A 14999-nucleotide genomic window follows, 5' to 3' on the forward strand; every position below is an offset into this window, starting at 1 on the left:
GGGATATTTATTTATTTAGTTTAGGTGAAAGAAAAAACAGATTTTAATGTATAATAGTGTTTGCTGGGCTTTCCAGTGGTTAGGAATCTGCCTGTCAATGCAGGGGACACAGGTTCAATCCCTGGTTCAGGAAGAGTCACATGCCATGGGGCAATTAGACCATATGCCACAACCATAATTGTAAAAAAAAAAAAAACAACAGTGCTTGCTTTGGTAGCACATATTTTCAAATATAAATAATGTAACTGCAGAATAAAAACACAAATTATGTCAGTAAATATAAATAAGCCAAACATTGAAGAGGATTAGATTAAATCACAACCCAATTTTTTAAAATTTTTTTTAATTGGAGGATAGTTGCTTTATAATGTTGTGTTGGTTTCTGCCACACATCAACATGAATCAGTTACAGGCATGCATACGTCCCCTTCCCCTTGAACCTCCCTCCCACCCCTCTAGGCTGTCACAGAGCACCGGGCTGAGCTTCCTCCTTCATACAGCAAATTCCCACTGGCTATGTTTTACCTATGGTAGCGTATGTGTTTTCAATGCTGCTCTCTCAGTTCATCCCAAGCCCTCCTTCCCCCAGCACCATGGCCACAAGTCTGTTCTCCACATCTGCGTTTCTATTGCTGCTCTACAAACAGACTTATCAGCACCATTTTTCTAGATTCCATACATATATATGTTAATATATGGTGTCTGTTTTCCTCTTTCTGACTTAGCTCACTCTGTATAACAGGCTCTAGTATCCACCTCATAAGAACTGATGCAAATTCATTCCTTTTTATGGCCGAGTCATGTTTACTGTATGTCGTTGCTGTTGTTCAGTTGCTGAGTCGTGTCCAACTCTTGGCAACGCCACGAACTGCAGCACACCAGGTTTCCCTGTCCATCACCATTTCCCTGAATTGGCTCAAACTCTTCTCCATTGAGTTGGTGACGCCATCCAACCATCTCATTCTCTACTGCCTCCTTCTCCTCTTGCCCTCAGTCTTTCCCAGCATCAGGGTCTTTTCCAATGCGCCAGTTCTTCACATCAGGTGACCAAAGTATTGGAGCTTCAGTTTCAGCACCAGTCCTTCCAATGAATATTCAGGGTTGATTTCCTTTAGGATTGACTAGTTTAGCTCCTTGCAGTCCAAGGGATTCTCAAGAGTCTTCTTCAGCACCACAGTTCCAAAGCATCAATTCTTTGGGGCTCAGCCTTCTTTGTGGTCCAGCTCTCATAACCATACATGACTACTTGGATAAACCGTAGCTTTGACTATTCAGACCTTTGTTGGCAAAGTCATGTCTCTGCCTTTTAATACACTATCTAGGTTTATCATAGCTATACTTCCAAGGAGCAAGCATCTTATAATTTTGTGGCTGCAGTCACCACCTGCATTGATTTTGGAGACCAAGAAAATGAACTCTGTCCCTGTTTCCACATTTTCCCCGTCTATTTGCCATGAAGTGGTGCAACCAGATGTCATGATATTCGTTTTCTGAAAGTTGATTTTTAAGCCAGCTTTTTCACTCTCCTCTTTCACCTTCATCAAGAGGCTCTTTAGTTCCTCTTCACTTTCTGCCATTAAACTGGTATCATCTGTATATCTGAGGTTGTTGATATTTCTCCTGGCAATCTTGATTCCAGCTTGTGATTTGTCCAGCCTGGCATTTTGCACGATTTATTCTGAATATAAGTTAAATAAGCAGGGTGACAAGCAGCCTTAACATACTCCTTTCCCAATTTTGACCTAGTCCATTGTTCCATGTTCAACAGTCAAAGGCTTTAGTAGAAGTAGTTTTTTTGGAATTCTCTTACTTTTTCTAGGATCCAGTGTATGCTGGCAATTTGATCTCTGGTTCCTCTGCCTTTTCTAAATCCAGCTTGTATATATTGTACCACAACTTCTCTTTTTTTTTTTTTCATTTGTTTTTATTAGTTGGAGGCTAATTACTTTACAATATTGTATTGGTTTTTGCCATACACTGACATGAATCAGCCATGGATTTACATGTGTTCCCATCCTGAACCCCCCTCCCACCTCCCTCCCCATCCCATCCCTCTGGGTCATCCCAGTGCACCAGCCCCGAGCACTTGTGTACCACAACTTCTTTATCCATTATTCTGTCGATGGACGTCTAGGTTCCTTCTATGTCCTGGCTATTATATATGGTGCTGCAACTAATATTAGGGTACATGGGCAACACTCAGTTCTCAAAGTGATTCAGAAAGGTTGAAAACGGAAATTATATTATACTAGGACAGTTACATTAGGCAAATTCAAACAAAGAGAATATCAGACATGGTTCAATTCAGAGACAAAAAGCATTAAACAAAAACAAACAAAACCCTTTGCAGTACTCAAGGGTGCAATTTATAATCCAATTATATAATGAAGAAAAATATATACAAATGTACTTTCATTAATTAAGATGGTATGAACATTTATACATAAAAAATTATAAAAGATATGAGAAGAAATATATACTAATAATAATCACTTTTCTCAGTTCACTATTCAGTGGACAAAAGGTATCTAAGAGTACAGAAGCTTTCAATATCAAAAATAAGATTAAATTGATACACTGAACTCTGTAGCCTGAAAACAAAGTGCATTTTCATTCAAGTCCTGTGGGATTTTAATTTAGGGCGGTGACTGAGTGCTGACAAGGGGAGGTCAGAGCCACTGGAAGATCTCTGTTGCTCACTGTTCCTGAAAGGCGGACACCACACCTGCAAGGCCACACAGGAAGCTCGAGTGTGGACCAGGAGACGGAAGGCGCTGGGGAAACCTTCAGTCAGTTCAGTTCAGTGCAGCTGCTCAGTCGTGTCCGACTCTTTGCGACCCCATGAACCGCAGCACGCCAGGCCCCCCTGTCCATCACCAACTCCCGGAGTCCACTCAAACTCATGCCCATTGAGTGGGTGATGCCATCCAGTCATCTCATCCTCTGTCGTCCCCTTCTTCTCCTGCCCCCAATGCCTCCCAGCATCAGGGTCTTTTCCAATGAGTCAGCTCTTCGCATGAGGTGGCCAAAGTACTGGAGTTTCAGCTTCAGCATCAGTCCTTGCAATGAACACCCAGGACTGATCTCATTTAAGATGGACTGGTTGGATCTCCTTGCAGTCCAAGGGACTCTCAAGAGTCTTCTCCAACATCACAGTTCAAAAGCATCAATTTTTTGGCGCTCAGCTTTCTTCACAGTCCAACTCTCACATCCATACATGACCACTGGAAAAACCATAGCCTTGACCAGACGGACCTTTGTTGACAAAGTAATGTCTCTGCTTTTTAATATGCTGTCTAGGTTGGTCATAACTTTCCTTCCAAGGAGTAAGAGTCTTTTAATTTCATGGCTGCAGTCACCATCTGCAGTGATTTTGGAGCCCAAAAAAATGAAGTCTGACACTGTTTCCACTGTTTCCCCATCTATTTCCCATGAGGTGAAGGGACCAGAGGCCATGATCTTAGTTTTCTGAATGTTGAGCTTTAAGCCAACTTTTTCACTCTCCTCTTTCACTTTCATCAAGAGGCTTTTTAGTTCCTCTTCTCTCTCTGCCATAAGGGTGGTGTCATCTGCATATCTCAGGCTATTGATGTTTCTCCCGGCAATCTTGATTCCAGCTTGTGCTTCTTCCAGCCCAGCATTTCTCATGATGTACTCTGCATATAAGTTAAATAAGCAGGGTGACAATATACAGCCTTGACGGACTCCTTTTCCTATTTGGAACCAGTCTGTTGTTCCATGTCCAGTTCTAACTGTTGCTTCCTGACCTGCATACAGGTTTCTCAAGAGGCAGGTCAGGTGGTCTGGTATTCCCATCTCTTTCAGAATTTTCCACAGTTTATTGTGATCCACACAGTCGAAGGCTTTGGCATAGTCAATAAAGCAGAAATAGATGTTTTTCTGGAACTCTCTTGCTTTTTTGATGATCCAGCGGATATTGGCAATTTGATCTCTGGCTCCTCGGCCTTTTCTAAAACCAGCTTGAGCATCTGGAAGTTCACGGTTCACGTATTGCTGAAGCCTGGCTTGGAGAATTTTGAGCATTACTTTACTAGTGTGTGAGATGAGTGCAACTGTGTGGTAGTTTGAGCATTCTTTGGGATTGCCTTTCTTAGGGATTGGAATGAAAACTGACCTTTTCCAGTCCTTTGGCCACTGCTGAGTTTTCCAAATTTGCTGGCATATTGAGTGCAGCACTTTAACTGCATCATCTTTCAGGATCTGAAATAGCTCAACTGGAATTCCATCACATCCACTAGCTTTGTTCGTAGTGATGCTTTCTAAGGCCCACTTGACTTCACATTCCAGGATGTCTGGCTCTAGGTCAGTGATCACACCATTGTGATTATCTGCATCGTGAAGATCTTTTTTGTACAGTTCTTCTGTGTATTCTTGCCACCTCTTCTTAATATCTTCTGCTTCCGTTAGGTCCATACCATTTCGGTCCTTTATCGAACCCATCTTTGCCTGAAATGTTCCCTTGATATCTCTAATTTTCTTGAAGAGATCTCTAGTCTTTCCCATTCTGTTGTTTTCCTCTATTTCTTTGCATTGATCACTGAAGAAGCCTTTCTTATCTCTCCTGGCTATTCTTTGGAACTCTGCTTTCATATGGGAATATCTTTCCTTTTCTCCTTTGCTTTTTGCTTCTCTTCTTTTCACAGCTGTTTGTAAGGCCTCCTCAGACAACCATTTTGCCTTTTTGCATTTCTTTTCCTTGGGGATGGTCTTGATCCCTGTCTCCTGTACAGTGTCACGAACCTCCGTCCATAGTTCATCAGGCTCTCTGTCTATCAGATCTAGTCCCTTAAGTGTATTTCTCACTTCCACTGTGTAGTCATAAGGAATTTGATTTAGGTCATACCTGAATGGTCTAGTGCTTTTCCCTACTTTCTTCAATTTAAGTCTGAATTTGGCAATCAGGAGTTCATGATCTGAGCCACAGTCAGCTCCTTGTCTTGTTTTTGCTGATTGTATAGAGCTTCTCCATCTTTGGCTGCAAAGAATATAATCAATCTGATTTCGGTGTTGACCATCTGGTGATGTCCATGTGTAGAGTCTTCTCTTGTGTTGTTGGAAGAGGGTGTTTGCTATGACCAGTGAGTTCTCTTGGCAAAACTCTATTAGCCTTTGCCCTGCTTCCTTCCGTACTCCAAGGCCAAATTTGCCTGTTACTCCAGGTGTTTCTTGGCTTCCTACTTTTGCATTCCAGTCCCCTAAAAAAAGGACATCTTTTTTGGGTGTTAGTTCTAAAAGGTCCTGTAGGTCTTCATAGAACCATTCAACTTCAGCTTCTTCAGCGTTACTGGTTGGGGTATAGCCTTGGATTACCGTGATATTGAATGGTTTGCCTTGGAAAAGAACAGAGATCATTCTGTCGTTTTTGAGATTGCACCCAAGTACTGCATTTCGGACTCTCTTGTTGACCATGATGGCTACTCCATTTCTTCTAAGGGATTCCTGCCCACAGTAGTAGATATAATGGTCACCTGAGTTAAATTCACCCATTCCAGTCCATTTTAGTTCGCTGATTCCTAGAATGTCGGCATTCACTCTTGCCATGTCCTGTTTGACCACTTCCAATTTGCCTTGATTCATGGACCTAACATTCCAGGTTCCTATGCAATAGTGCTCTTTACAGCATCAGACCTTGCTTCTATCACCAGTCCCATCCACAACTGGGTATTGTTTTTGCTTTGGCTCCATCCCTTCATTCTTTCTGGAGTTATTTCTCCTCTGATCTCCAGTAGCATATTGGGCACCTACCGACCTGGGGAGTTCCTCTTTCAGTATCCTATCATTTTGCCTTCTCATACTGTTCATGGGGTTCTCAAGGCAAGAATACTGAAGTGGGTTGCCATTCCCTTCTCCAGTGGACCACATTCTGTCAGACCTCTCCACCATGACCCTACCGTCTTGGGTGGCCCCACATGGCATGGCTTAGTTTCATTGAGTTAGACACGACTGTGGCCCTGTGATCAGATTGGCTAGTTTTCTGTGATTATGGTTTTAGTATGTCTGCCCTCTGATGCCCTCTCGCAACACCTACCGTCTTACTTGGGTTTCTCTTACCTCAGAAGTAGGGTATCTCTTCACGGCTGCTCCAACAAAGTGCAGCCACTGCGGAAACCTTAGCCATAGCCTTTATTGTGTTTCCTGCAGGAAAGGCAAGACATGACAGGATAAACAGTTTAGGACTGACTAGTCCCTATAATTCTGGCAGGCTTTGGGAAGAGCTGTCTCCTAGTTGTTTGGCACCTGCCTTTCAGATGACTTAGGGAGGGGGAGAGATTGGCTTGGTGTGTGAGAGTCTGATAAAGGGTGTGGTTGGTTTGGTGTGCAGGCTCCGGACAGACTATTTGCATATGAAAAGTGTACTGTAGGGCAAGCCCTTTGCTAAGGCTAAGAGCTGGCTAGTCCTGGGAGGGGGGCTGTCTCTGCCCCGAGGCCACAAATGCCAGAGCATCAAGAAAACAGAAAATAAAACATAATTAAGATAGTTGGTCTTCTGATGAATGGACACCAAATAGACAAATCCAGGATCTAAGAAAACCCAGTTAGAACAGCCTCAGAAACATTATGCTTAAGTGAAAGGTGCTAATCACAAAAGACCATTTATTTGAAATGTCTACAATAGGCAGATCCACAGGTACAGATGATATCTCCGACTCAATGGACATGAGTTTGAGCAAACTCCAGGAGATGGTGAAGGACAGGGAAGCCTAGGGTGCTGTTGTCCACGGGGTTGCAAAGAGTCAGACATGACTGAGCAACTACACAACAGTAGGTACAGAGGCTTCCCCAGCAGCTCAATGGAAAAGCATCCGCCTGCAGTGCAGAAGACACAGGTTCGATCACTGGGTTGGGAAGCTCCCCTGGAGAAGGAAATGGCAACTCACTCCAGTATTCTTGCATGGAAAAACCAACAGACAGAGGAGCCTGGTGTGTTACAGTCCATGGGATCGCAAAGAATAGGACACAACTTAGCGACTGAGCATGCACCATAGATATAGAATGTAAATCATGAGTTGTCAGGAACTGGGGAAAGCGGAGAATAGAACTTAGAATGGCTGCTAAGAGATATGAGGTTTCTTTGGGGATTGATGAAAATGTTCTAAAATTAGATAGACCTGTGACTATCCCTAAAACCATTGTTCAATTTTTTTATTAATTTTTATTGAAGTGTAGTTTCTAAATGACTATATATTTTGAAGGGTGAGTTATATATATGCAAATTATATCTCAATAAAGTTGTTATTTTTTAAAAAAATATACATATATATATGGACTTCCTTAGTGGTCCAATGGTTAAGATTCTGCCCTTTCAATGCAGTGGATGCAGGTTCAATCCCTGGTCAGGGAACTAGATGCCACAAGCCACATGGTGTGGTGAAGAAAAAAAATCAGCGGAAGAGGTATCGCTACTACTTACCCTCAGGTCTCTGATGTCTCAGATTTTCTAGTTAGAGATGAGGATCATGTAAGACATCAACGTTAACCCAGGAAACAAGAGAGTCCCCTTTTGATAGCTGAGCAGGAGAAAAACAACACAAAAATACTGTTTAGCAGGATTATTCTAAGAGTCGAGCATGGGGCAGACTGGAAAAGGGAAGACTAGAAGGGGGAACACTAGAAATAAGGCCCTTGAGAATAATTCAAGTAGAGGAAAGTGACTTAGACATCAACAAGATGAGTTCAAAAAGCAAGCCAGTTGTATAACTGATTCACTTTGCCGTACAGCAGAAACACGAACAACACTGTAAATCAACTACACATCCCAATAAAAATTTTAAAAAAAGAAAAGCAAGGGAGAAAGAATCAGCAACACCTGGAGACTGAGGACAAGGAGCGAGGGAAAGATACAGCCGCAAGTATCCTTAAGGCTGTGAGCCTGGGGCTGATGGTGTTGCCACGGACAGTTCAAGTCAACTCAGGAAACGTGAGAATTAGGGCTCAGTGGAAATTCTCAATCACTTAATGAGAGCCCCTTAATGAATAAGGATCAAAATGTGCCTTGATGCCTAAGGTTACCCAGAAATGGTTCAAGCAACTTATTAAGCAAGACCAGTAGCAGAGTATGTAGGAAGTAGCTTTGCGGGGACTGGGGTGAGAAAATGAACTCTACTACTTTGGGCTGCTGGCAGGATGTCAGGGTGATCACCAGGCAATTTAAGATTGGAAAATGAGTAACAAATAGGGGCTAGAGAGAAAAATCTGGTAGTCGTCAGGAGGTTTTAGGAAAGTATGAAAAAGTGAACCGTGTAAAAGAAGTATCAGAATGGGCACAGAGAAAATTAAACATTTAAGTTCTACCTCCTATGTGCCCTGCACTGTAGGAAAGGATTTTTTTAAATGATGAGAAGGTAGTCCTGACTTTCTAGAGTTTTGCAGACAGGTGATGACAAAACTAAAAATAGAGTATGAACAAGAGTATCTGGAACACAGAAGATGAAACAATTTTGTCTGGAGAGTTCTCTTAGGATTGAGGATTAGGAAGAAAAGGGGGAAATCAAAATGGAGAGAAACATAAAATTCAAAGAATAAGAAGGTAGTTACAACATCAAAAGTAGAGAATGAAGATGGTCAGCTTTGATCAGGAAGCAACGGCAGGGAGAATAGCTTCAGTAAAGATTTAAGATTAGAAGCATAAAAAGCTGAAAGGGAAAGATGGAAGTTGTCTTCAATATATCAGGGGAAAATATAGACCTGTCTTGCTTTCAGTTCAGTCACTCAGTTGTGTCCAACTTCTTGCAACCCCATGGACTGCAGCACACCAGGTTTCCCTGTCCATCACCAACTCCCAGAGCTTGCTCAAACTCATGTCCATCGAGTCGGTGATGTCATCCAACCATCTCATCCTCTGTCATCCCCTTCTCCTCCTGCCTTCAATCTTTCCCAGCATCAGGGTCTTTTCAGATGAGTCAGTTCTTCACATCAGGTGGCCTAAGTATTGGGAGTTTCAGCTTCAGCATCAGGGGCTTCCAATGAATATTCAGGACTGATTTCCTTTAGGATTAACTGGTTGTATCTCCTTGCAGTCCAAGGGACTCTCAAGAGTCTTCTCCAACACCACAGTTCAAAAGCATCAATTCTTCAGGGTTCAGCTTTCTTTATAGTCCAACTCTCACTTCCATATATGACTACAGGAAAAACCATAGTTTTGACTAGACGGACCTCTGTCAGCAAAGTAATGTCTCTGCTTTTTAATATGCTGTCTAGGTTGGTCATAGCTTTTCTTCCAAAGAGTGTCTTTTAATTTCATGGCTTGAATTTAATTTCATTGTTGCTTTGGAAGGGAGAATTAGGACCACTGGAAGAAACTGTTAAGATTTTCACTCAGAAGAACTCATTCTCTAAGGAGAGCACTCCCACAATGAATGGCCTCATGTGGGAGGGCCTGGCTGGGGGGGGGGGGCACATGGGTAGAGCATCCATTCAGAGAACTGATGTGGAAAGCAAGGGTGAGAGTCTCACCGGAGAGGCCCAGAGAACTGAAAAAGTCAGGGGTGGGGGAGGAAGATGGAGAGAAGGTAATCAAAAGGAGTGGAATTTAAAGTGATGTTAAGGCCTCAGTTCCTGTGCAGAACAGAGACTTGCCCAAGCAGAGAACCTCTAGACAGTCCTGATCTTTCAATGAAACAGGCAGGCTGTGTCGCCGGTGGTGATAAGAGGCCGGTGGGGTGGGGATGGGGGCGGGTGGGTGGACCTAGAACTTCTGAGAGAATGACTAGCCGGGAGGGTTTCAAAGCCAATGGATGTAGAGTAATAATGAAACGAAGCACCCGTGCCACTCTAACAAGTGCAGTGGGCAGGGTCTTTGGAACTTTGTCTCCCCCTGCTGAGGCCAGAGGTGTGAGCAACTGAGACGAGGAAAGGAGACCCGGAGCAAAGAACAGTTTCTCTGGGGGGGTTGGGGAGTAGAAAGAGGAAAATATAAATGCTGATTTTCATAAAGCGCCTTATTAGTTAGATCCTGCAGCATGAAGTGAGGTGCTGTGCCAAAGCCAAACAGAAGACAGATGTGGGAAGGGGGCCAGCGCTGGTCATCCCCGTGGGCCACTCTTGCTAATGTTTTTTGGGACTTCCCTGGTGGTCCAGTGGTTAAGACTCCACGCTTCCACTGCAGGCGGATGGGTTCAATCCCTGGTCGGGGAACTAAGATGGCCAAAAAAAAAAAAATCTTGCTAGGCTTTTCTCTAAAAGGCTCTTCTCTTAAGTAACCCATCCCTTTATCCAGACGCTGTTTCAACAGCCTCAAAGTGACTGCAGAGACCAAGAGCGGGAGCTTTGGTCTTAATTAAGGGCTTTTCCCTCAGACAAGGCACAGGCTTGTTTTGAATTTTCGAAGTTCTAATAAATTATCTTCTCTTCAAGACCTTGTTCACAGAATCATCATCTTTAGGAGAATCGACCTAGTAATGCAAACAAGCATGAAACCTCTCTCACACCTGGGGGCATTTAGAGAAGAGTCTACCTGCTTCCTCCACTTCAGTCACCGCTCCTTCCTCCCCCAGCCCTACCCTCCTGGCCTCAGAGCAGTCCCTCTGTTTTTTGTAACCTCATTAACATCTTCATCCCATGCAACAAAGGCAAGTTATGTATGCTACTCCTTAGGTATTATTTTTTTTAACGAAACCCACAGCAACAGTTAGGTTCCTGAAACTCTCTATGGTGAGCCTAGGCAAACAAACAAAATGCTAAATAAAGAAGCAAACGTGCACATACACACATACACTCATGGACTGTGTATCCTGATGTCACTCTTTGGGGCATAATGATAACTATTAAACAAGCTGAAGGCCTTTGAAGTGCTTAGATGAAAGGCTTTACCTAAATTCAGTTATCCTATTACAATCCACAACAACATTTTCATCCAAAGGGGTGGCATTTTTATGAGTATTTCACTGATGATGAAGTTATGACAACCTCCTTAGGATTCAAGGGGATTTGAAATGGTTACAAATGATTTTGTTACTTGTTATCTAATTTCTGAAAGGACAAAAGGGAAAAATAAGTTATTTCTTTCATCGGAGGGCAGTGGCAGATGAAAAAAAGCTGACTCAAGGCACTTTAGATGCAAGACCGTTATTCAAAGTGTGTTAAACATTCATTAGAAAGAAGGGTAGGGATGGGGGCTACTTCCCTGGTGGGTCAGTAGTAAAGAATCTGCCTGCCAGTGCGGGAGACGCAGGCTAGATCCCTGGTCCAGGAAGATCCCATGTGCTGCAGGGCAACTAAGCCCAGGCACCACAACTACCGAGCCCGTGCTCCAGAGCCCGTTCTCTGCCAACGAGAGAAGCCACCACAATGAGAAGCCCATGCGCCGCAGCTAGAGAGGAGACCCCACTGCTGCGACCAGAGAAAATCCCACACAGTAACGAAGACCCAGCACCAGCCAACAGATAACCTTAAAAAAAGAAAGACGAGTAAGGGAACTGCCTGGCAGTCCAGTGGTTAGGACTCAAGAGTTTTCACTGTCAGGACCCAGTTTAATCCCTGGTTGGGGAACTAAGATCCCACAAGCTATGCAACTTGGCCACGAATAAAGAACAAGAAGGGTGAGAGTAGGGACCGTGGTCAAGAGGAAGGAGCAGAGCTGGCTCGGACGGGCACGTGACATCATCACCTCCACCGACTCCAGGGCAGAGAGGAGGGAAGACTAGAGTCTGTCGGGTGGGAGATCGTCCCGAGCCTCAGGCGGAAGGACCAGGAAAGAGGGAAGAGACGCTCTTTAAAAAGGCAAACTTGGAGCAGAGGACGTTGCAGAGCAGGGCGTGGAGGGGCGCTCAGCCCAGCAGCAGGAACGAGGCAGAAGGCAGTTTTAAGACAAAGCTTTGCAGCACTGGCCGGCCTCTCACTTGTGGGACTCTGGCGCTCAGAGGATGAGAGCTTTTGCACAGCACATAGGTTGGAAAGAAGCCTAGGACAAGATTCAAGTCAAACGAGAAAAGGATGCGTGGCATCACAGAAACCAACAATGATGTCAGAAGACCTGGATTCTGAGTCAGTCTTGCTGTCGGGTACTAGATGTGTGTCCCCAGGTAAACCCATGAGCTTCTCAGAGCCTTAGCTCTCCCATCTAAAGGACCAGATCCATCATGGGTCCTCCTACATCACAGAGGCAGTGGGGGTAAGACACAACGATGGATAGGAGCGCACTTGTAAGTCATGTGAAGGAAGGAAGGCAAGGAGGGAGGAAGAAAATTAGGCCAGGAAGATGAGAAGCTTAAAATAAACAAATAAAAGAGGTGCACACACATGAAGCATTGTTCTGGTGATGGTGGAAAGACCACGCCCCTGGGGCTTAAGCACAGAATGCCCTTTCAAATATTAGTCTTGACATACACATACATTTGTATATAGTTATATGTGTGTGTGCAGTTAACCGTAAAAGTTTTATATATATATATATATATATATATATATATATATAGTCACCTAGAATTACCTATAACACATATATAACAATTTAATTATTTGTATTATCTGTGTTCACATATATAAATTTCATACAGATCTGATTTCTTCTGGATATACGCTGAAACAAACTTGGGTCACAGGAAATGATCGGGGCATTTATAGAAAAGCAAAAGGAAGATGGGGCTTCCCTGGTGGCTGAGACAGTAAAGAATTCTGCCTGCAATGCAGGAGACCAGGTTTCGATCCCTGTGTCGGGAAGATCCCCTGGAGAAGCGAACAGCTACCCACTCCAGTATTCTTGCCTAGAGAATCCCAGGGACAAGGGAGTCTGGCAGGCTACAGTCCACAGGGTCACAGAGGCAGACACGGCTGAGTGACTAAGCACGCACACACACAAAAGGAAGATGAGCCTGAACCTGAAAGTACAGAGGCCACACGCGAAGGTAAACCAGCTGTCTGATTAAATAGCTGCTGCAACCTTGGACATGGAGTTGACTCCTTCATGTTCCCAATGTAATTGAGGAAATGACAACTTAACCAGAACAACCAGAGAATAAAATAAGGCAGTAAAACCACTCAGCCCGGGCAGACTGCATAGTCTACCTGCAATGGCTCGAGAAGTTCAAAGGAAGGAAACAGCATTAGAAGGGGGTCAACAGGAAAAGCTCCATGGAGATTAACACATACACACAACTATATATAAAGTAGATACTCTGGATAGCACAGGGAAGTCTATTCAGTATTTTTTAACAACCTATAAAGGAAAAAAATCTGAAAAAGGATACACACACACACACACACACATATATAAAACTGAATCATTTTGCTGTACACCTAAAACTAGTACAACATTGTAAATCAACTACACTTCAGTTTAAGCAACCTGGCCACTCACTGCAGGAAGCGGTGTCCTAGTCAAAGCAAGAGCAAGGGCGAGGTGCAGGGTCAGGAACACACATCCACTAGATCCCCTCTCCACTCTCATTTTCCTTCCACCTTTTCCAACATGATCAACATTTACTCAGCATCAACCATGCGAGGAACTAGGCACTGGAGAAAATGACCAATAATCTCTTGGAGAGTCAGATATAAACACAGGTAAGCAGATAAGCACCAAATAAGTCATCTTACGATCACTACCAAAAAAAAAGGCAAGACAGTGGACTCTAGTATGGCTGGCTGGGAAGCTGTTCTTGGACCACATGATGCTTGGCCAAGACATGAAGGAGAAGTAAGGCTCAGAAAGCAGAGAGCTAATATAGAGGTATTATGGACAGAAAGTAGGAATCAACACAAGACGTTAAGCACTACAGTGTGAGTATATCAGTACTTAACTAGTGGACTGTACACTTAAAATGGTTAAGAGCACACATTTTATGTTACATGTATTCTATCACAATTAAGCTTTTTTTCATCTAAAAACCAAACCAAAAAACTGGTACTTCCTTAAAAAAAAAAAAAAAAAAAAAAAAACAGGCATAAATACTGCCATTTGTAGCCAAGTAATAAGATGACTGGGCTTCCCTGGTAGCTCAGCAATAAAGAATCTGCCTGCCAATCCGGAAGACACAGGTTTCGATCCCTGGGTTGGGAAGATCCCCTGGAGAAGGAAATGGCAACCCACTCCAGTATTCTTGCCTGAAGAATCCAATGGACAGAGGAGCCTGGCAGGCCCCAGTCTGTGGGGTCGCAGAAGAGTCAGGCACAACTTAGCAACTAAACAACAGTTAAGATTCTGTAGCAAGTTCGAGCAGAGGGAAATTCAATAAAGAAACAGAAGTTGGGTGGTGGGAAACCTCAGGCAAACAGGTACACCCAGTTCTCTCAATTAAGGTTTCTAACTTTGTGGCCCAAGGACTAGCTTCAAGCTTTGGTCCACGAACACCCTGTAATAAATCTTTTTTTTTCCCCTCTTTAGTAATTTTATTTATCACTTTTGGCTGGGCTGGGTCTTTGTCACTGCTCTTCTCCCTTTGTAAAGCACAGGCTCTAGGGCTCACGGGCTTCTGTAGTCGCAGCTCCAAAGCACAGGCTCAATAGTCGTGGAGCATGGACTTAGTCACTCCACAGCATGTGGGATCTTCCTGGATCAGGGATCGAACTTGAGTCTCCTGCATTGGCAGGCAGATTGTTTACCACTGAGCCACCAGGGAAGTCCCCTTTATAACAAATCTTTAATGTTTATTAATAAGAGCATTTTGATCTGGTAAGAGGGTACATGGGTTTTGGATTCTCAGAAGAGCTTCTGAGGAAAATCTGAAAACCATTCATGAAGGCAATTGGCAGTGTGGTCTGGGTGGGGACAGGATGGGGATTGAGGCTCCGTAAGTTGAGCTCACTTCCCTTGAGACTTGCTCTTAACTAAACACCAGATAGTATTATGTAAACAGGTGCCATACCTCTCTTTAGGACTTAATAGAGCTATTGTTAGGTTCTAAGAACTGCTCTCTGAGAAAGCTGGTGACCCCTATTATAGAAAATAGCAGAGGATGAGCAGAGAAGAGAACCCAGTGAAAAAACAGGAGGTAAAAAGATTCACTATGTTGAAATGCCATAGAAGCCAAAGGAAAAAAAGTCCT

The 14999-nt window shown here is 43.6% G+C and overlaps 1 protein-coding gene across 5 annotated transcripts in view; it reads right to left on the reverse strand.

The window, feature by feature from the left end:
* Positions 1-14999, reverse strand: part of SLC37A3 (solute carrier family 37 member 3) — a 74024-nt gene that overhangs the window by 10662 nt on the left and 48363 nt on the right. For 2 of the 5 annotated variants that reach the window (XR_009696766.1, XR_009696765.1), the window contains exons 15-16: positions 7433-7529; positions 6073-6156 (exon numbers count right to left, since the gene is read on the reverse strand). The exons of 1 other annotated variant lie outside the window; for it this stretch is intronic. Coding sequence is in view for 1 of the 4 variants with exons in the window: in XM_061165920.1 (XP_061021903.1) it covers positions 7464-7529 (66 nt within the window). In the remaining 3 variants the exon portion in view is untranslated. Of the gene's footprint in view, positions 1-5229; positions 5352-6072; positions 6157-7432; positions 7530-14999 lie in introns of those variants that run through there. 2 more of the 5 variants (XR_009696767.1, XM_061165920.1) reach the window with 2 other exon arrangements.

Source organism: Dama dama, chromosome 18 (assembly GCF_033118175.1).
Source record: "Dama dama isolate Ldn47 chromosome 18, ASM3311817v1, whole genome shotgun sequence".
NCBI lineage: Eukaryota > Metazoa > Chordata > Mammalia > Artiodactyla > Cervidae > Dama > Dama dama.